This window comes from Hemiscyllium ocellatum, chromosome 42 (assembly GCF_020745735.1).
Source record: "Hemiscyllium ocellatum isolate sHemOce1 chromosome 42, sHemOce1.pat.X.cur, whole genome shotgun sequence".
In the NCBI taxonomy this organism is placed as follows: Eukaryota; Metazoa; Chordata; class Chondrichthyes; order Orectolobiformes; family Hemiscylliidae; genus Hemiscyllium; species Hemiscyllium ocellatum.
Genome location: NC_083442.1, coordinates 10,741,128 through 10,761,067, shown reverse-complemented (window position 1 = coordinate 10,761,067; position 19,940 = coordinate 10,741,128). Strand labels below are relative to the sequence as shown.

The 19,940-nt window shown below is 45.8% G+C and overlaps 1 protein-coding gene across 1 annotated transcript in view; it reads right to left on the bottom strand.

The window, feature by feature from the left end:
• Positions 1–19,940, bottom strand: part of LOC132834660 (dnaJ homolog subfamily A member 4-like) — a 39,464-nt gene that overhangs the window by 3,464 nt on the left and 16,060 nt on the right. Inside the window, exons 5-6 of the mRNA XM_060853595.1 lie at positions 4,547–4,774; positions 4,217–4,447 (exon numbers count right to left, since the gene is read on the bottom strand). Coding sequence (XP_060709578.1) covers positions 4,217–4,447; positions 4,547–4,774 — 459 coding nt within the window. The remainder of the gene's footprint in view (positions 1–4,216; positions 4,448–4,546; positions 4,775–19,940) is intronic.

The following is a 19,940-nucleotide window of genomic DNA, read 5'->3' as shown; positions in this document are numbered from 1 at the left end:
AAGAAAGGATATTACATTAGAATAAAGTGCAGGAAAGGTTGACAAGGATGCTACCGGGACTGGAAGGTTTGAGTTGAGAGGTTGGATAGGCTCGGACTTTTGCCATCCTGGAGCTTAATAGACAGGAATTACCTTATAAAGGCATATAAAATCATGGGAGACATAGGTAAGTTAGGTAGCCATAGATCAGAGACTTACAGCAGAGATAGCCCCTTTGGTCCAAACTGGTCCATGCCAACAAAAGTGCTAACTGCCTTTCCCTGCACTTGGTCCATATCCTTCCAATCCTGTCCTATTCAAGTATTTGTCCAAATGACTTAAATGCTGCTAATGCACCTGCCTCAGCAACTTCCACCTCATTCTATATGCAAACCACAGTGTAAAAAAAGTTGCCCCGCTGTTCCCTTTTATTCTTTCCCCACTACCCATAAGTTGATACCCTCAAGTCCTCAAATCCCCAACACTGGGGAAAAAAACCTGAGTGCATTCACCCTCTCCATACCCCATGAACTTATACACCTTTATAAAAAGGTCTCCTCCTTGGTCTCCCATGCTCTTAAAGTCCCAGCTTGTCTCCTCAGATCACCGAGTCCTGGCAACACCCTCAAATTTCTATGCACTCTTTCCAGTTTAATAATGTACCCCCACCACTCCCCATCCTTCCTATAACAAGGTGACCAAAACTGAACACTACCTCAAGTGCAGCCTCACCAACATTCTGTAGAACTGCAACATAACTTTCCAATTTCAATACTTGAATACCTTGGCTGAAGATCGTGTGCCAAAAGCCTCCTTCATGGTTGTCTACCCATGATTCCACTTTCAGAGAATTGTGAACCTGAATGCCAAGGTCCTCTGTTCCACTACACTCCTTAAGGCCCTACCATTCACCATGAAACTCCTACCTGGATTTGACTTTCCAAAATGCAAGATCTCACACTTATCTCTATTAAATTCTATTTGTCATTTCCCCAGCTGATCAAGGTCCTGCTGCAATTCGATAACTTTCCACACTGTCTACAAAACTGCCCATTTTACTGTCACTTGCAAACTGACAAATAATGTTTGGTACATTATCTAAGTCAGTGATAATACAAACAGTAGTCAGCTGTTCGTTGGATGCTGCCTGAACTGCTGTGCTCTTCCAGCACCATTGATCCAGAATCTGGTTTCCAGCATCTGCAGTCATTGTTTTTACCCAGTACCAACCTGAGGCACTCCACTCAACCACAGCTTTTCCCTAGGATAGGGGAGTCTGAAACTAGAGAGCATAGGTTTATAGTGAGGGGAGATATACAGAAGAGTCCAGAGGGGAAATATTTTCTCACAGACCATGGAGATTGTCTCGAATGGGCTGCCAGAGATAGTGGTATAAACAAATAGAATTTCACCATAAAAATTTATACAGGTACAGATGGGATTGGGGGTGGGGGGTGGGGGATGGAACATAGAAAAGTTCAGCATAGAACAGGCCCTTTGGCCCAATATGTTGTGTAGAGGATTATTCCTAATCTAAAAGAACCTACATATGCACCCCTAATTCAATGCTGTCCATATGTCCAACAGTCACTTAAATGTCCTTAATGACTCCGCTTCCACCACCACTGCTGGCAACACATTCCATGCATTCACAATTGTGTCAAGAACCTACCTCTGATATCTCCTCTATACCCTTCCTCCTAACACCTTAAAACTATGATCCTGCCCTATCAACTCTATCCATGCCTCTCATTACCTTATCTCTTTCAATCAGGTCACCTCTCTTCCTCCTCTTCACCAGAGAAACTTTTGAGCTTAGGCAACCTCCTCATAAGACAAGCCTTCCAATCCAGGCAGCATCCTCTTTGCACTCTCTCCAAAGCCTCCGTATTTTTCCTCTAATAGGGCAACCAGAACTGGACACAATATTCCAAATGTAGTCACACCACGGTTTTGTAGAGCTGCAGCAAAACCTTGTTGCTCTCAAACTCGATCCCCTGTTAATGAAAGCCGAAACACCATATGCTTTCTTAACAACCCTATCCACTTGGGTGGCAACTTTGAGGGATCTATGCAACTGAACACCAAGATCCTGCTGTTTCTCCACACTGCCAATCCTGTATTCAGCATTCAAGTTCGGCTTTCCAAAATGCATCACTTCGCATTTATCCAGGTTGATATCTATTTGCCATTTCGCAGCTCAGCTCTGCGTTCTATGTCACTCTGCAGCCTGCAATAGCCCTTAATACTATCAACTGTACCTCCAACCGTTGTCGTCATCTGCAAATTTATTAACCCACCCCTCTACTTCCTCATCTAAGGCACTTATGAAAATGACAAAGAGCAGAGGCCCAAGAACAAACCCTGTGGGACATCACTCACCACTGACCTCCAGACAGAATACCTTCCATCTAAAACCATTCTCTGCCTTCTTCAGCCATCCAATTGTGAATCCAGACAGCCAAATCGCCCTGTATCCCATACCTCCTGACTTTATGAGCCTACCATGGGGAACCTTATCAAATGCCTTGAAGTGCACATACACCACATCCACTGCTTGACCTGTCTCATCAGCTCCTCAAAGAATCCAATAAGATTTGAGAGGCATGACCTGCCCCTCACAGCCACGCTGACCACCTTTAATCATTTCCAAATAGTCATAAATCCCCAACCCGTCAATTCTTTCCCAAACCTTGCTGACCACAGACAAGACTGACTGGTCTTTAATTGCCAGGGATTTCCTTATTACCCTTCTTGAAAAGAGGAACAACATTCCCCTCCTGCCAATCCTTTGGTACGAGTCCTGTGGAGAGTGAGGAAGCAAAGATCTTTGCCAGTGGCTTAGCAATCTTTTACTTTGGCTACTTTCTTTAAAATCTTAAGATGTAACACATCAGATTTAGGGGATTTAGCAGCCTTCAGCCCCATTAATTTCACTCATCCTTTTACTCTAGGGATAGTTGTATTATTCCCTGCTTCTCTTTAGCCCTTGATTATTTAGGATTTTTGTAAAACTTAAAATGTCCTTCACCATAAAGACTAATGCAAAGTATTTATTCAACTCCTCAGCCATTTCCTGGCTCCCCATTATTTCCTCTGTCTTGTCGTCAGAGAGACATGCTCATTTTGGCCTCTGCCATTTTATATATTTAAAGCTCTGACTGTATTTTTAAATTATTGTTAGTTTGCTTTTTTCCTTTGTCATCTTTGGCTTTTAAAACTTCCCCAATCCGCCAGCTTACATTAATTTTTACCACGCTATCAAATTGAAAGGAAAAATACATAAAACCAATGACTTCCTTGGTTAAGGGTGGCACAATGCCTCAGTGGTTAGAACTGCTGCCTCACAGCACTAGGGACCCAGATTCAATTCTAGCCTCCGGTGACTGTGTGCAGATTACACAGTCTCCCAGTCTGCATGTGGGTTTCCTCCAGCTTCCTCCCACAGACCAAAGATGAGGGTTAGGTGAATTCACCATGCTAAATTGCCCATTGTTTTCAGAGATGTGTAGATTTGGTGCATTAATTAGAGGAATGGGTCTGGGTGGGATACTCAAGAGGGTCACAGTGTGGCCTTGTTGGGCCAAATGGCTCGTTTCCACACTGTAGGAATCCCTACATAGAATCCCATGGTAGATTTATATCCTTCTTAGAATCCTTCCATTTCACTGGGATAGATTGTAACTGAATCATGAAGCGTTTTCTTAAATATCTGCAACTGTCCCACATCTGTTTTTTTTGCTGAGCACACTTCTCAGGTTACTCCAACCAACTCTGCCCTCATTCTTACGTAATTCTTAAAGTTCAGAACACTTCTTTCCAAGAGTTTCTCTCTCTCAAATGGAATACTAAATTCTACCATGTCATGGTCACTGTTCCCAAGGTAATATTTTACTCAAATCATTTATTAAACTTGCCCTTTAACTCATTAGTCAGGAGTTGTGAAAGGTTAAACAAATTTGAAATGCTTAAAAAACTCAAATTGCAGTGACAAGATAATACCACTCATCTTTATATAGGAACAGGAAAAATAAAAAAAATAAGTTATGCATAGTAGATGGTAAAACAGAATTATTTTAAAGTCTGTTTTATAACTCTAAAGTTTGTGCTATTGCAACTGAATAGAAAATAATTGCACCAAATCAAATTTGAGAAAAGGCAATAAAGCTTTCAGTAATATTACCACTTGATTACTTTCTTAGCATTGTAAAGGCTCTGAAGCAATGTTGGTATTAACCTGGCTTGGAAGAAATCAGCAATGTCCTTCTGTCAAGTGTTCCTATTGTCCTTTTAAAACCACATAAAGCTTCCACCAGTAGGATTTCCATTTTCATCACCAAGTCATTTCCATGCCTTTGGAATACATCATGGTCCTTTTGATCAAGCACAATGATAACATCACCAGGTTCTAATCCAGGCTCCTGATCTCCCTCTCCACGGAATGTTATCTTCTGTCCGTCTTGCATACCTAAAGAAATATCAAAATAATTTGATGACATGCAATTAATTGATGTGCATACCAGTTCCATGAACAAACGTCACAGCATCTTTCCTGAACTTATTTTACCTTTGTCTACATAGACTTCAAGTATTTTTCTCTCTTTCACTATTTTTCGTCCATTACAATTCTTGCAGCGGTCTTTTGGATTAATCTGTTCACCCTGTCCATGGCATTCTGAGCACATTGTCTGAATCTGCTGCACCATTCCAGGTCCAATTTGTTGTACATGGATTTCAATCCCTCTACCTTTGCAGTTTGGACACTTTTCCACAGCACCTTTCTTGCCTCCACAACCTGTGTTTAAAAAAAAGCATTAAATATGGAATTATGCATTTTCCCCATCATAGTAATGTAGAAAGTTTACATACTGGGAATAAACTTAACATTAATTGCTTTGCCGCTCCTTTAATTTCATTTGCTACTTCTTTTTGATCACAATGTCTTGCCACCTGTCAAGCCTGCTTTATCATTCAATTATATAAAGGCTGATCATTTACCTCAATGCCACTTTCCCTAATTGCCAACTAGTGACTGTGCTTTGTCATTAGCTTCCAGAAATCTTAATGTTTGTATCATAAACAATGATCAATAAAACCTGTGGTTTATCAAAAAAATCAAAATACATCAATGGTTCATTTTTATCCATGCTAGAAGCGACTTCCTCAAAATCCCAACAGATTTATCAAATACTACCTTTTCAAATCTTTTAAATATCCAGTTATTACATTCCTTATAACAGTAATAAGAAACATCTAGAATCTGATTGCATTTTTCCTCCATTCTTAAATAATGGGGTTACAATTGCTAACTCCAAGTTTGCAGGAACCTTTGCAGAACCTATTAGGTTTTGAAAGATAACTACCAACGCATCCACTAGCTCTCATCACCTCAAATGTGAAGCTCATCTGGCCCATAACTGCATTGGCGTTCTTGAGAAGATTTGTAGCTTCAGTTGTGGATGAGGTCATTGACTTGCTTGCTGAGCTACTAAGTTTGTTTGCAGATGCTTTGTCACTATACCAAGTACTTTGTCACCATACTCAGGCCACCTCCGGTGAATCGTTGGTATTCTGTCCTGCGTGCTATGTGCGCACACCAGTTTGCTGAAGTGGGTAGCATCAATTCTGGTTTTGTTTCATTGGTTGGTACAAGGAGTCTAAAATCTACAAGTTTGTTAATGGAGTTCAGAGTTGAGTACCATTCCTCAAGGAATTCCTGTGCATGTCTTTGTTTGGCTTGACCTATGATGGATGTATTGTCCCAGTCAAACTGGTATCCTTCGTCAGTGTGTACGGACACAGGTAATAGTTGATGATGTCACTTGGTGGCCAGTTTCATATTAGTTTCAAGTGTGGTGCACCTCCAGACCCACCTCCTTTCCATTTAATCACTCAGCCCCCCTGCCCACAAGCCTCATTCCGGATGAAGGGTTTATGCCCAAGACATCTGATGCTTCTGCTCCTCGGCTGCTGCCTGACACTGTGCTTTTCCAGCACTACACACTACTGATCTCCAGCATCTGCAGTGCTCACTTCCTCCTAGTGTATCAGATGGCTAGCTTTCTTCCAGTTTGCCCTATGCAATGTTTGTGGCAGTCTTTACATGATATTTTGTGCGTTATAAGTGGTTGTCATAGTGAAGTTGCCAATTTCCAGCGGACTACACTTTTTGGATAACTACTGTTTTGAGGATGCCGTTTAGCTGTTGTTCTTTGCCTCTGCGCAGCTCCAGAGTGCTGCATTGTGTTACAGCTTGCTTGATCAATGTTCTGATGGACTCCATTTGTGGATGTTGGGATGGTTGCTGTTTAAATAGACTACCGGGAACTCGAGGAAGCGCGAAGTATAACTGCTCCAGGTCCGTAGAGGGAGGGAGAACGCCTTCTCCAACGAATTGCATGCCTTTGAATTCGTTGTATAGTTTGCCAGTCTTGATTCTGTAATAAACAGTGTTTTTGCTCCAAACTCTAGCCGGTCTGATCTCTCCTTCCAAAAGAACACGTGGAGACGAGACTCTACGGGTCCGTCCCAACAGATGGTGAGCCTGAACGTGGGAAGGGAAAGAGACGACCGCAAGTTGGCCACGTTGGCGGACCAGAGGGCAGACAAACTTTTGGCCGAACTTTTAAAAGGTGAGGAAGCGCCTGTTAAAGCAAAGACTTCCAGTAGGTAAATTTTTTAGTTAGTCAGTCTTTGTCTGCTCCCTGATCCTCACCAACACAAACAGTACTTTTAAATCAGTTTGGCAGCAACATTGCAGAGTCCATACTGGTAAGCTATTTTCTCACTTCTTCACTAATACCTGCCTGTTTTCGCGGTACTGAAGTGACTAATTGATCCGTGGCTAGCCTTAAGTTAATGCGTGGATTTCGGATCCTGGACGCAGTTTTTGAGTTGAGTTTTATGCGTGGATTTCGGATCCTGGACGCGGTATGTGAGTTTTTTTAAAAAGTGTGTTTCTCCCGGAGGTAATAAGTGATTCCGGCAGCCCAATTTTCAGAGGTGACAAGGTGCTCTGACGGACAATTTTCGGAGGTAACAAGGTGCCCTGATGGACTGTCTTCAGAAGTAACGAAGGCTCTGACACGCGAGACGTCCAGTACTGCAGTAATTTTCTTCTGAATGGGGGATTTTGTCAGGCCCGACTCGCTAGTGGGGAAAAAACTCTGGGTCTGAGTTAAGGTACAGCGTGGCTTACGGAGCTTGGACGCTTTTTGAAATTAATTAATACAGCGCTGACCGCACTTGACTGATTGGATCCTTTCTCTTTTTAATAAGCACTTTAACGCTGACAACTATCGATAGACACTTGCTGCTAGCATCCTAAGGGGACAGAGGACGGATCTCATCTCCTGGTTAGGGTTTACCTGCACAGGCGTTTGCCTTAGACCGGTTGTTAAGAGCAGAGATCTGCCACGCGAAGGTCAGGCTTTTGAAAAACGCTCTGTTTTTAAAGCGGTACCCACCAGGTGAGATCCGTCATGGGGGACTTGAACTTTGGACCACCAAAAATGACCCAATTTCGACCATTACGCCCCGGAGAGCCCTGGTGGCACCTCACGGTTGGCACAGACGTAACTTGGCATGCCCATTTATTACTGGACAGTGTAGCAGTGCACAAGACAGCACTGGATCAAATGTTGGGGATAATCTGCTATCGGGGTACCTACATTGGGGCTAGGGAGGGGAGCACCATTATTAAAGCAGACACTGTCAGGTACCAGCTAAAACACAGCCATGTAAAGTAAACCCAGCCACTGCAGGACTGACTGCCTGAGGCCACATTCCTTGGGGATTAGAACATGTCCGTCAGTTTCAGATCATCCTGTTACAATCTCATTGTTAATAAAGGAAATCGGTAACTATCGGATAGTGTAAATCGCACCGATACTACACTTGATTGATAAAGTACTTGCTAATGCCTCCGCTGACGTCAAACTCATTCGGGTCCTGTGTTAAATGATAATACCTGTATATTCAACTATGGAGAACTATTGTGAACACCCAGACAGCCAGGCGCATAGCAATGAGGAAACCCTTCCAAACAATAAACTTTTAAATTACAAGATCGGAAACTGCTGAACCCAGGATGTCTGCCCATTGTTCAGCACAGCAGGAGCTGGACAGGTATCTCGGGGCAGCCAATAGAGACACTAATCCCTTCACAGACAGGTGAACCGACCAATGAGAGATCCGAACGAGGGGAACCTGACCGGGAACTCGAGGAAGCGCGAAGTATAACTGCTCCAGGTCCGTAGAGGGAGGGAGAACGCCTTCTCCAACGAATTGCATGCCTTTGAATTCGTTGTATAGTTTGCCAGTCTTGATTCTGTAATAAACGGTGTTTTTGCTCCAAACTCTAGCCGGTCTGATCTCTCCTTCCAAAAGAACACGTGGAGACGAGACTCTACGGGTCCGTCCCAACAGATGGTGAGCCTGAACGTGGGAAGGGAAAGAGACGACCGCAAGTTGGCCACGTTGGCGGACCAGAGGGCAGACAAACTTTTGGCCGAACTTTTAAAAGGTGAGGAAGCGCCTGTTAAAGCAAAGACTTCCAGTAGGTAAATTTTTTAGTTAGTCAGTCTTTGTCTGCCCCCTGATCCTCACCAACACAAACAGTACTTTTAAATCAGTTTGGCAGCAACGTTGCAGAGTCCATACTGGTAAGCTATTTTCTCACTTCTTCACTAATACCTGCCTGTTTTTGCGGTACTGAAGTGACTAATTGATCCATGGCTAGCCTTAAGTTAATGCATGGATTTCGGATCCTGGACGCAGTTTTTTGAGTTGAGTTTTACACATGGATTTCGGATCCTGGACGCGGTTTTTGAGTTAAGTTTATGCATGGATTTCGGATCCTGGACGCAGCTTTCTGAGTTAAGGTACAGCGTGACTTACGGAGCCTGGACGCTTTTTGAAATTAATTAATACAGCGCTGACCGCACTTGACTGATTGGATCCTTTCTCTTTTTAATAAGCACTTTAACTCTGACACCTATCGATAGACACACTCGCTGCTAGCATCCTAAAGGGGACAGAGGGCGGATCTCATCTCCTGGTTAGGGTTTACCTGCATAGGCGTTTGCCTTAGACCGGTTGTTAAGAGCAGAGATCTGCCACGCGAAGGTCAGGCTTTTGAAAAACGCTCTGTTTTTAAAGCGGTACCCACCAGGTGAGATCCGTCATGGGGGACTTGAACTTTGGACCACCAAAAAATGACCCATTTTCGACCATTACGCCCCGGAGTGCCCTGGTGGCACCTCACGGTTGGCACAGACGTAATTTGGCATGCCCAATTATTACTGGACAGTATAGCAGTGCACAAGACAGCACTGGATCAAGTGTTTAACCAAGCGCCCGCCCAAAAAGACCTGATATTGACGAGACTAAAAGAGACCTTCACTGATACGGCGCTAATGACCAAGATTTTAAACAGTCTCCTACTCTCGCCACAATATTCAGTGCGGCAAACAATAGCCCTAGGGAAACCCCCTACTGATTGGGCACCACTGACCGCCGATAAATCCCTGGGGTGGAAGACGAAACTGTTAGTCACATTCAACCCGCAGTGGCAAGGGGGCCACTGTACCTCCACCACAGCCCCAGCCATTTCGGACGCCCCCGACCGAGATTTGCTACGATTTCACACAGATTGTCAGTTTCTGCGAGGATATAATGCCTCGAAACATGTCACTAAAACTAGGGACAAGGGACTGCGACAGGCTGAGACGAGAGTACGGACACACCGACAGTATGCGTGGATTGGCATGTATGTGGATGAAAACCAGTGTGGGGCTGGCCCAGTGAGAGAGGGAGTGAGTGAGTGAGTGCAGTGATTTTTAACAGACGTGGCGAACGGAGGTGTTGCAGCAAATGTTTCATCCCAGGTCTCTGTGTACAGTGGACCGGCGCCGACAGCCTGAGTGACGGAGAGGGACCGTGGGAAGCCGCCCAGCAGCCGAAAGCAGTTTTACTGCTGGCGGAGTACGTGAGTGTTGTTCCCTACACTTAGCGGTTTGGGATTGATCACTTAATGGTCTGGGATTTTTCTCCATAGTCTCGTCTTGATTTTTAGGATTAAATACCGCTTGTTCCCCCACTATCACTTTTAATTACTCTTATACTTGGAAAGGAATACCTGGATGTAGGGAGGGGGCGCAGGAAGGGATGGTGGAGCTTTTTATTTTAATAACACTACGGTTGTGGAATCCTAAGACGGAAAATCCCGGGGTGTCCCGTGCTCACCCTAGTTTTGGCGGGTCACCTCAGTTCTTGGCGGGCTTTCTTGTTTTTGGCGCGAAGGCTCAGGTTGGGCGGGGCCAGCTGACCTTTGGCGCGAACGCTCAGTTGGGGCGGTGCCCGTTCGCTTTTGGCGCGAATGCTCACTCTTGGCAGGATTGCACAGTCTAGAAGGGGCTGCTCGCCTGCGGACGTTCCGCCACCCTATTAGCTCAACTACTGCGCCACCACTACACCGATGGGTCTCTCAAGCGTCATTGCCCTACTCCATGGGATTACTCGATGAACAGGTCCACTTCAGTTACTGAGATGTCGATATGAATCATGCCTCTAACCACATCTAGTCTGACAGGTTGTACCTTTTACTTTTAACTATAATGTCCCGACCAACAACATGCGCATTGCCGTATCGCCATACTGTGCGTTTTCATTTACAATGTTTTGTACGTCCAGTGTTTGGCCGTCCCACTGCCCAAATATCCCCCAACCCACTTATTTTTGTCTCTCTCTCTTTTTCCCCCGCTGGTCACAGGCCTCAGGCCTCCAACTAGGACCTGCTACTCAGCACACAGCGGGGTGCTTGGCCCATCTCTTTTCCTCGCGGCCGCTCACTCATCTTTTTGTCCGCCGGCATGTGTGTTTAGGCCATCCCTTTTCCCCTCGTGTTCACAACATGCCAAAAACGAGGGTGGGCCCACCTACTCCTTCTTCCGTCTATGCCCTCCAAATTTTAAAGCCCCTTCTCACGCACCCATTTTTATCTTTTCTCCCAAGTCCACAGATTTTTGCTTTCGCTAAAGCATTATGGACGCTCATCTTAAAGCAATTTCCTCCTGCTACTTGTCCCCCCCCTCCTCAAGTTTGCGGCTAGGGAGGGTTGAGCTACTCCTGCCACAGACACGGCCATTTCCAGTCCCTAAAGCGGGTATTGGCAACCATGCGGGGAGAAGATGCCAGCCAGTCTACCTGTCTGAGGCTACACTCTCCAATGCTTTGAACATGCAACCTGTAACTGCCAGTCAGTACCAAACCTTCCCATTGAAATCTCGTACAGACTCCTCTTGCCGAGTGTACTGCCCTATCCTACAACCCCGCTCCCCATTCCCCACGCCATGGTCACGCCCCTTCATCATTTTCTCCCAAACCTACACACTTTATGTTCTCCGCCGGATCTGAGGTCGTCTTAGCTTTGTCTTTCACTCAGCCTGCATTGAATTCACCTGGTTCTCACTGAATCAAGGATCCGCTGATCCCTACGCTCCATCTCTTTTTAAGGTTTTAAGGTCCCTGAGGTTTGCTACCAGGACCTTCCCCACTCTCATGCTCCCTGAGGTTTGCTACCAGGTCTTTCCCAAGTCTTATTCTCCCTGAGGTTTGCTACCAGGTTTCGTCACGTCATCTCCAAATAATAAATGGGTCCACCGCCACTGCAAACTTAAAGGTTTCCGACCCCTCTGTTGCACTGTGGGCGCTCACACCGGCCTATCATTTTTCTCGGTCACATTCCTTGCCAACGCTCTCTTTTGTCCTCCACCGCACTTACAGTCTCGGCAGCACTTTGCCGTCGCCTTTTGCTTCAAGGCATACAAATGCCCCCATGGGGATCAATACTCAGCTCCTACCCAAATCCTTCAGTCTCCTCAACTGCGAGTACTCCTCACCAATCCATCTGTTCATATCTTTTGCGACGCGCAGGTTCACACTGAGAACGGCAGGGTGACCAGGTTCCTCTATGAATCCTCTCCTAGGGGTATCTTTTAAAGGCTGCTACTTCCCCCAAATTCACCAAATCTTCATGTATTTCACGTAGGAAACTGCTACACAGCCAATTTCTGCCCTGACCGGTCTGACCAGCCAACATGCCCGCAGCACCTGCGCACACTCCTTTGGCTAGAGCACACGGCCCCTCTCACAAACAGGTTCTTCATTAGGCCAGGATCGTCCTTGCACGTCTCCTTCTGCGCCTCATTCAGGGCAACAAGCCCCCTCAGGGAATTGGTCCAACTTCGTACCACCGCAAATCTCCCAATTGCCCAGAGTTTTGCTTTGCTCACGAGGCTCCCAGTGAGAACGGCCCCGCTCCATAATCATCATCATCATATCTTGTACCGAGCTGGCTGGAAACACATACGCCACTACACGCACCACTTCTCTCATTGCTCCAGGTCAGCAGAACCTAATATATCTCTAAAATCACTCGATGAGACACGACCTGATGGGGAGGTGCAGTCTGAGCTGGAAACATGCAGCCCCACCTTCACACGGCCCGACATGGGTCCATTTCACTAATATCCTTACTCTTCGTGTACTTTATTCCGCTCTCTAAACTCTTCATTCAGCCTTATCTTAAGAGATCCACCTTGTTTATGATGGACTCCGCTTCGAGCGGGCAAATAGCCGCCAGGATAAGGTTGTGCCCTTTAGCTGGTGGCTCAACCCCCTTTTTATCTACATTGGTCTTTCTCCATTGTATAGGCGCCTTTCCTGATGTTACCAATACTTTCTGCCTCAGTCGCGGATCGCTCCAATATCCTACCCAAGTGTCTGAGGGCAACAATCCCGCCCTGCTTGCTAAAGGGGGTTCCCGGCTACCTTGCCGCTTATTCTGCGCGCCCTGAGGGGCTAGGGGCATCTCCTCCGCTTTGTCTGCCCTAACCACACACTGGAATTTCACCTGCTCTACTGTCCTATTGCCACAGAGTTGATCGGGATCCCCATCATTTCCACCTTTATACTAAACGGTCTCCATGGGCGCCTCATCGAACGATTGTCCTACGACAACACCTTTGGTTGTGCGCCCTGAGCACCGGCAGTTCCCCGGTGTGATAATCGAAACTACTTGTGTCCCCTACTGTACATTATCAAAGCGTACCGTCTGCCTTCCCCTATGCCGTCTATTGTGGTTCCCTTCTCACTATTACCAATCCCACTTCCCTCTCGAGGGACTTACTCTATTTTTTCGACAACTCCTGGACGAATGTTTTTACTCTTCACACATTGCGTTTTAAAACATACAAGCGCCTGCGCTCCTGCGAGCACACATTCCCACCGAGTCATAACTGCCACTCGTACTACCTTGCATTTGTATCAGTGTCCCGACTTTCATCTACCCCGTGTAGTGCTGCTGCTCAGATGGACACGGATTATCCTACTAATTGTCTTCCACAGTCTGCGCACACTTGATTTTAACTTTGTCAGAATTTTGCGACTTGACACCTTTTGCGTGACTGCTCCCCGCAATTACCTCACCGACACTGGACCAGTGTCATGATTACGTTTTTACATTTTTCCTCTGCCTCTTCGTAATTCGACGAACATTAAAACACCTATACTATAAAATCTGGCTACCCCTGCCTCGACTGCCTTTTTGTGGCAGCCCTTGCTGAGGAGCCTTTTTCTCTGATTTGAGATCACGAATCCCTCTGACTTCCTTTGTGTAAAGTTGTACCCTTTCCCTTACATGAAACCACTCCTTCTACCTCACACAGAGTTCTCTCTATTTTCATGTGACTCCTTTCGGTGGATATTTTTCATTGAAATACTGCCACGTACAGGTCCGCAACTCATAAGAATGATTAAGGGTTTCAGACTACCTTCATTATTTTCACCATTGTCTTTTTATATCTGTCCCCATTCCTCTTACACAAATGGTTGAGTACACTCTTCCTGGTTGCATTTGACAGTCCACATGAGCACAGACCTTATGTTCAGGAGTACTGACTGGAGAATTTGGGGACTGCCTCCCGTCCATTCCGGTCTCCCAGACATGCCACCCCAAAGACCCCATACAACACAACACTTTATTTCCCATTGTAGTCACATAGTTCCTGACTGACCCTGCCATATATCACCCTGGTGATGCGGGGACTCCTTTTTACTGCATTCCCACAGCCCCATCTCACTGATTTAAAGGTGATGAGGTATCATTACTTTTCAACCGGACCCCCATACGTTGAGCTCCACCAGGAGACGCCGCTGCCACCAACTCCGACAACACGACAGCCTGTGTGTGACCTCCTACAAACGGACAGGGACATATCCAATACATGCTGTAATGCGACTTCCGCTCATGAGCCATGATACCGGGTTTCTTGCTTACGGCTGGTTGCGATAAGGGCGGGCGAGTGGGGACCTCCCAATTCTTTTCTTCATTGCTATAGTACCGCCGTTGCATGAGCTCAGGGTTCGGGCGGAGTAGAGGCTCTCTCTCCGGGGCGTGTCGGCTCCCTCAATGGTTTTCTTTCGAATTCATATGCTCCTGTTGTGCATCCTGTTGTGCTCATGACTAAACTTTCATCTTCATGTACATTGAATGAAGCCTGGTTGTCCAAAGAGCCCCTACTCATTTATTTTGCCCGTCTAAATTGGGGATATGTGAATTGATCCTTCCATAACAGCGGGTGGGGGAGATGTACTGTGCGCCCTGGCAATCGAAACACTGCTGTTCTCGCAAGCGGCCCTTGCGGACTGTCCAATATTCCTGACTGGCCTCAGCCACTCTCGGAGGCCACTGACCATGCTACTGAGCTGCCCACGTCTGTCCTTGTGGCGGTGAAATGGATGTCGCCATCTATTACTCAATGCAGCACGTCTGGTTAGCCAATGACGGGTAAGATCCCTTGGGCGAGGGACAACCTAAGACAGGCACAGTCGCGCATTTGACATCGGAACGTTTGGCCTCCGTTCGTCTCCATTTGATGAGATTTCTGCCTGCTTGCATCCTTGTTGGACGATTGGACAGCACTGCTGCTCTCTGGAGCATACTGATCTACGGGACCACCGGGGCACAGTACAGTTTCACACTGGGTCTCACATCTCTAGCGGGTACCTAGCTGCTGGTACCAGGCTGTTCCTACTCCCTTTCCAAACTTACAACGCCTATTTACATTTGCCGGCTCTTTGGACTACAGACTTGTTTACTAAATGGCTTACTCATTCTAACGCACTCGCGTACGTTTCGCCAGCTCTGAATGACTTATTGCAATGCTTGTCTAATCCTGTGTTTTTCGTTATTTCTGCAGACACTGCCTCAATTACTTCAACTGTGACTATCTATTGCTTAATTGTGTAGCGGCGCGTTTTTCAGGGCACCCTTCATCCCCACATGACTGTCTCCTTAGAACCGGTGAGTCAGGTCGATACAACACCGGACACCGGTCGCCTCGTGGGGTTGCGTTCTTTATGGGATAAGGGGGTGTGGCCTCTTTCGAGGCCAAGGGAGGGAATGTTGGGGATAATCTGCTATCGGGGTACCTACATTGGGGCTAGGGAGGGGAAGCACCATTATTAAAGCAGACACTGTCAGGTACCAGCTAAAACACAGCCATGTAAAGTAAACCCAGCCACTGCAGGACTGACTGCCTGAGGCCACATTCCTTAGGGATTAGAACATGTCCGTCAGTTTCAGATCATCCTGTTACAATCTCATTGTTAATAAAGGAAACCGGTAACTATCGGATAGTGTAAATCGCACCGATACTACACTTGATTGATAAAGTACTTGCTAATGCCTCCGCTGACGTCAAACTCATTCGGGTCCTGTGTTAAATGATAATACCTGTATATTCAACTATGGAGAACTATTGTGAACACCCAGACAGCCAGGCGGATAGCAATGAGGAAACCCTTCCAGACAATAAACTTTTAAATTACAAGATCGGAAACTGCTGAACCCAGGATGTCTGCCCATTGTTCAGCACAGCAGGAGCTGGACAGGTATCTCGGGGCAGCCAATAGAGACACTAATCCCTTCACAGACAGGTGAACCGACCAATGAGAGATCCGAACGAGGGGAACCTGACCGGGAACTCGAGGAAGCGCGAAGTATAACTGCTCCAGGACCGTAGAGGGAGGGAGAACGCCTTCTCCAACGAATTGCATGCCTTTGAATTCGTTGTATAGTTTGCCAGTCTTGATTCTGTAATAAACGGTGTTTTTGCTCCAAACTCTAGCCGGTCTGATCTCTCCTTCCAAAAGAACACGTGGAGACGAGACTCTACGGGTCCGTCCCAACAACTACTTTATCTGTAAGGGTGGCCTTTCTTGTATATGATCTGCAGCTTACAGTTGGCCTTGTGTTCAACCATTACATCCAGGAAAAGAAGTCTGTTGTTGTTCTCTTCTTCGGCAAACTTTATGCTGGTGAGGATGTGGTTATATTGATGGGTTGTGAGGCACAGATCCAGTAAATTGAGGGTGATGTCCATGCAGATGGTGTTGGTGTTGTTGAGAGTCTGCATTACTGATCAGTCTAACAGCAAGGCTAATGTTTACCTTGGCTAGGGAGATGTCAATGGAGGTAAATAGTGCAGTCATGTCAAAGGAGATCATAACCTCATCTGCATCTATTCTAGGGTTTTTAATGTTGAATAATTTTTGGATAGAGTGGATTGAGCTGCTTACCAGGTGTTTCAGTCTCCCTTGTTCTTTTGCTAGTCTTATGTCAGTGTACCCTAAAGTGAAACTTTGGGTCTGAAGGGGACCTCTGGTTTGTGCGCCTTGGGGAGTCCATAGGAGGGTGCGCTCATGGTAGTACTTTGTCAGATGACATTAGTTTCCCATTGTCAGGTTAGTTTGAGCATTTTGCACCTATCGGTGTTTGATGTTTTGGGAAGGTTGTTAGCTCAGGGCATAGATGAGATTGTTGACTTGCTCGCTGAATTGGTAAGTTTGCAGATGTTTTGTCACTATATTAGGCAACATCAGTGCAGCTCTGGATTCAGTTATTTTGTAACCAATCTTGTGAATTCACCCCATTTTGAGTAGATTTTTCAGGGTAGCTGTAGTGTGGTTTTCCAGTTGTGCTGGGTCTGTCACCATCTGTTGGTAAGTGTTGGTATCTACTGCTTTTTCTACATTGTGCTCTTCATGATAGTCACGTGCCTCTTGTCTGCAAGTAAGATTACTGTTCTTGACTTTCGAGTCCAACTAGGGCTTTCCTCTAATGTGGTGGAGGGTGTTCCACACATTTTCTAGTTAGTATTGTGGCTACTTTAGCCTGATTGTTTGTTGAGTTCCTTCAAGTCCATTGTTTCCTTTTAAAAAATGGAGAGTAGATACTAATGCTACTAGGAAGTCCGTTCTATTGGCATATGATTATAGTTCAGTTTTTGTACCATGACAGCTTTTTTGGTGTGAGTAGTCAGACAGACAAGTGCCTAATTTGTCAGTGTTGTTGCTGAGAGAGTGTGTTTAGTTTTTCCTGTAGGGCCAGTATTTTCCTTGTCTTGGTCTGGTGTTGTTTCATGGTGATGGCTCATTCTAGTGTTCTGGTCCATTCATGTTCTGTATATAGCAGTCTGCACCTGTTGTCCTGAGCTTGTGGGGTGCTGAGAGGTGACTTGTATTTTGTACTGTGGTAGTACCTGTTTTCGGAGACATTTATGTAGGAAATGAAGTTGCGCATGGTGGAACTCCATCAGATAGCATTAGTTTCCCATTGTCAGACTAGTTTGAACATGTTGCGCTTGTAGGCTCAGTTCTGGGACAATTTGTAGCTGTGTGTGTGGATGATTGTTGACTTGCTCACTGCAGCTGGTAAGTTTGCTTAGACATTTAATCACCATACTAGGTAACATCAGTGCACCTCTTAAAAGTTAGTGTTTTGTCCCACTTGATAAGTGTCTCCTGGTTTGCTGAATTGAGTGGTAGCAGAATGCCCACAACCACCTTCATAAACGAACAAAACTGCACGCCATAAAAATTCCAACCCAACGGACCGTGAATGGACCACAACACAAATGAGCACCACCATAATGCAACTGAAGACCAAGACAATGAAAAGGAGACAGTGAGGTCTGCAGATACTGGAGATACGAGAGGGCAGACGAGAGGATTTGGTTCCTGAAGGGCCCCAGCCCAAAAAGTCAATTTTCCTGCTCCTCGGATGCTGCCTGACCTACTGTGCTTTGCCAGCAATACACAACCAAGATAATGAAAAGACTGGCCCTACAGGAGAAACTAAACTCACCCGCAGCAATGACACTGATCTTGGATAAGGAACCTGTTGACCGACTGCTTAGACACCAAAAAAGCTGTCCTGTTATGCAGACTGAACTATAACCACAGATATGCCAATAAAACTGACTTTCTGGGGCATTAATATCTATTCTAGAAACAACAGACTCACTGAAGATACCTGACAGACCATCAGGTAGACAAACCACAAAGCTAAGCAGGAAAAAATGAATGGAACACCCTTAATACTTGCAAACAAAAGGAACATGACAGTCATACATATAAATGCATACTACATCAAGAAAGCTAACACTGCTAGCAGACTTATCAATAGATGGCAACACGCAACACCACAAATGGAAAACCACACTACAGTTACCCTAAACTAGAATGGACAGCCACTATCCAGCCTAAACTTTGGATCCGCTATGGGGATGACACCTTTGTTATTACCAAGTGCACTAAATCAGGAGAAATCCATCAACTCAAACATCCTCACCAGCATAAAGTTCATTAAAGAGAACAATAGACTTCCCTTCCGGAACATAATGGTCCAACACCAGCACCTCCTCGAATGCAAGGCCATGGTGAGGTCCAGACCAGCAAATACTGCAAGGCCATGCATACAGATCAAGTACTGAACTAAACAACAACCATCCCAACACCTATAAACGGAGCTGCATCAGAACATTGTTCAAGCGAGCCGTAACACTGTAGCATCCCAGGGATGTGCAAAGCCGAAGAACACCTAAACAATGCCTTCAAAAACAATAGTTATCCAAAAAGCATAATCCACCGATGTCTACACAACAGGAAGACAACATGTCTGGATACACTGGTCACCCTGCTGTGCATAGAGGACATATTAGAAATGACTGGACTATTCTAACCCTTAAGTATCATGGTAGCCCACAAACTGACAAATACATTACAACAGCTACAGATGCAATATTAAGGATCCCACATTCACAACCAATAGAACCAACATATACAAAACAATATGTAAAGACTGCCACAAACATTATACAACACAAACCAGAAGAAAACTAGCCATCAGGATATACAAGCACCAACTAGCCATGATCAACTATCACTTGTATCCATGCAAAGAGACACACCAATTCGACGGGGACAACATGCCCATCCTAGGGCAAGCCAACAGACATGCACAGGAGTTTCTGGAGGTCTGACATGCAACCCGGAACTCCATTAACAAACATTCGGATGGCACGGTGGCACAGTGGTTAGCACTGCTGCCTCACAGCGCCTGAGACCCGGGTTCAATTCCCACCTCAGGCGACTGACTGTGTGGAGTTTGCACGCTCTCCCTGTGTCTGCGTGGGTTTCCTCCGGGTGCTCCGGTTTCCTCCCACAGTCCAAAGATGTGCGGGTCAGGTGAATTGGCCATGCTAAATTGCCCGTAGTGTTAGGTAAGGGGTAAATGTAGGGGTATGGGCGGGTTGCGCTTCGGCGGGTCGGTGTGGACTTGTTGGGCCGAAGGGCCTGTTTCCACACTATAAGTAATCTAATCTAATAATCTAAATCATTTGGAGTTAGACCCCACTTACTAACCAATAGCAACCAACCACCCACCTCAGCCAACCAGGAAAGCAAACAGCAGGCAAGTCACCTCTCAACACCAATGCTTCTCCGGAGGCACAATGATGTTACTAGTATTGTGACAAAACATCTGCAAAAAAAACTTACCAATTCAGCAAGTCCACCTCACTTGCTTCTCAGCTTCACACATCTTATTTCTGCATCTT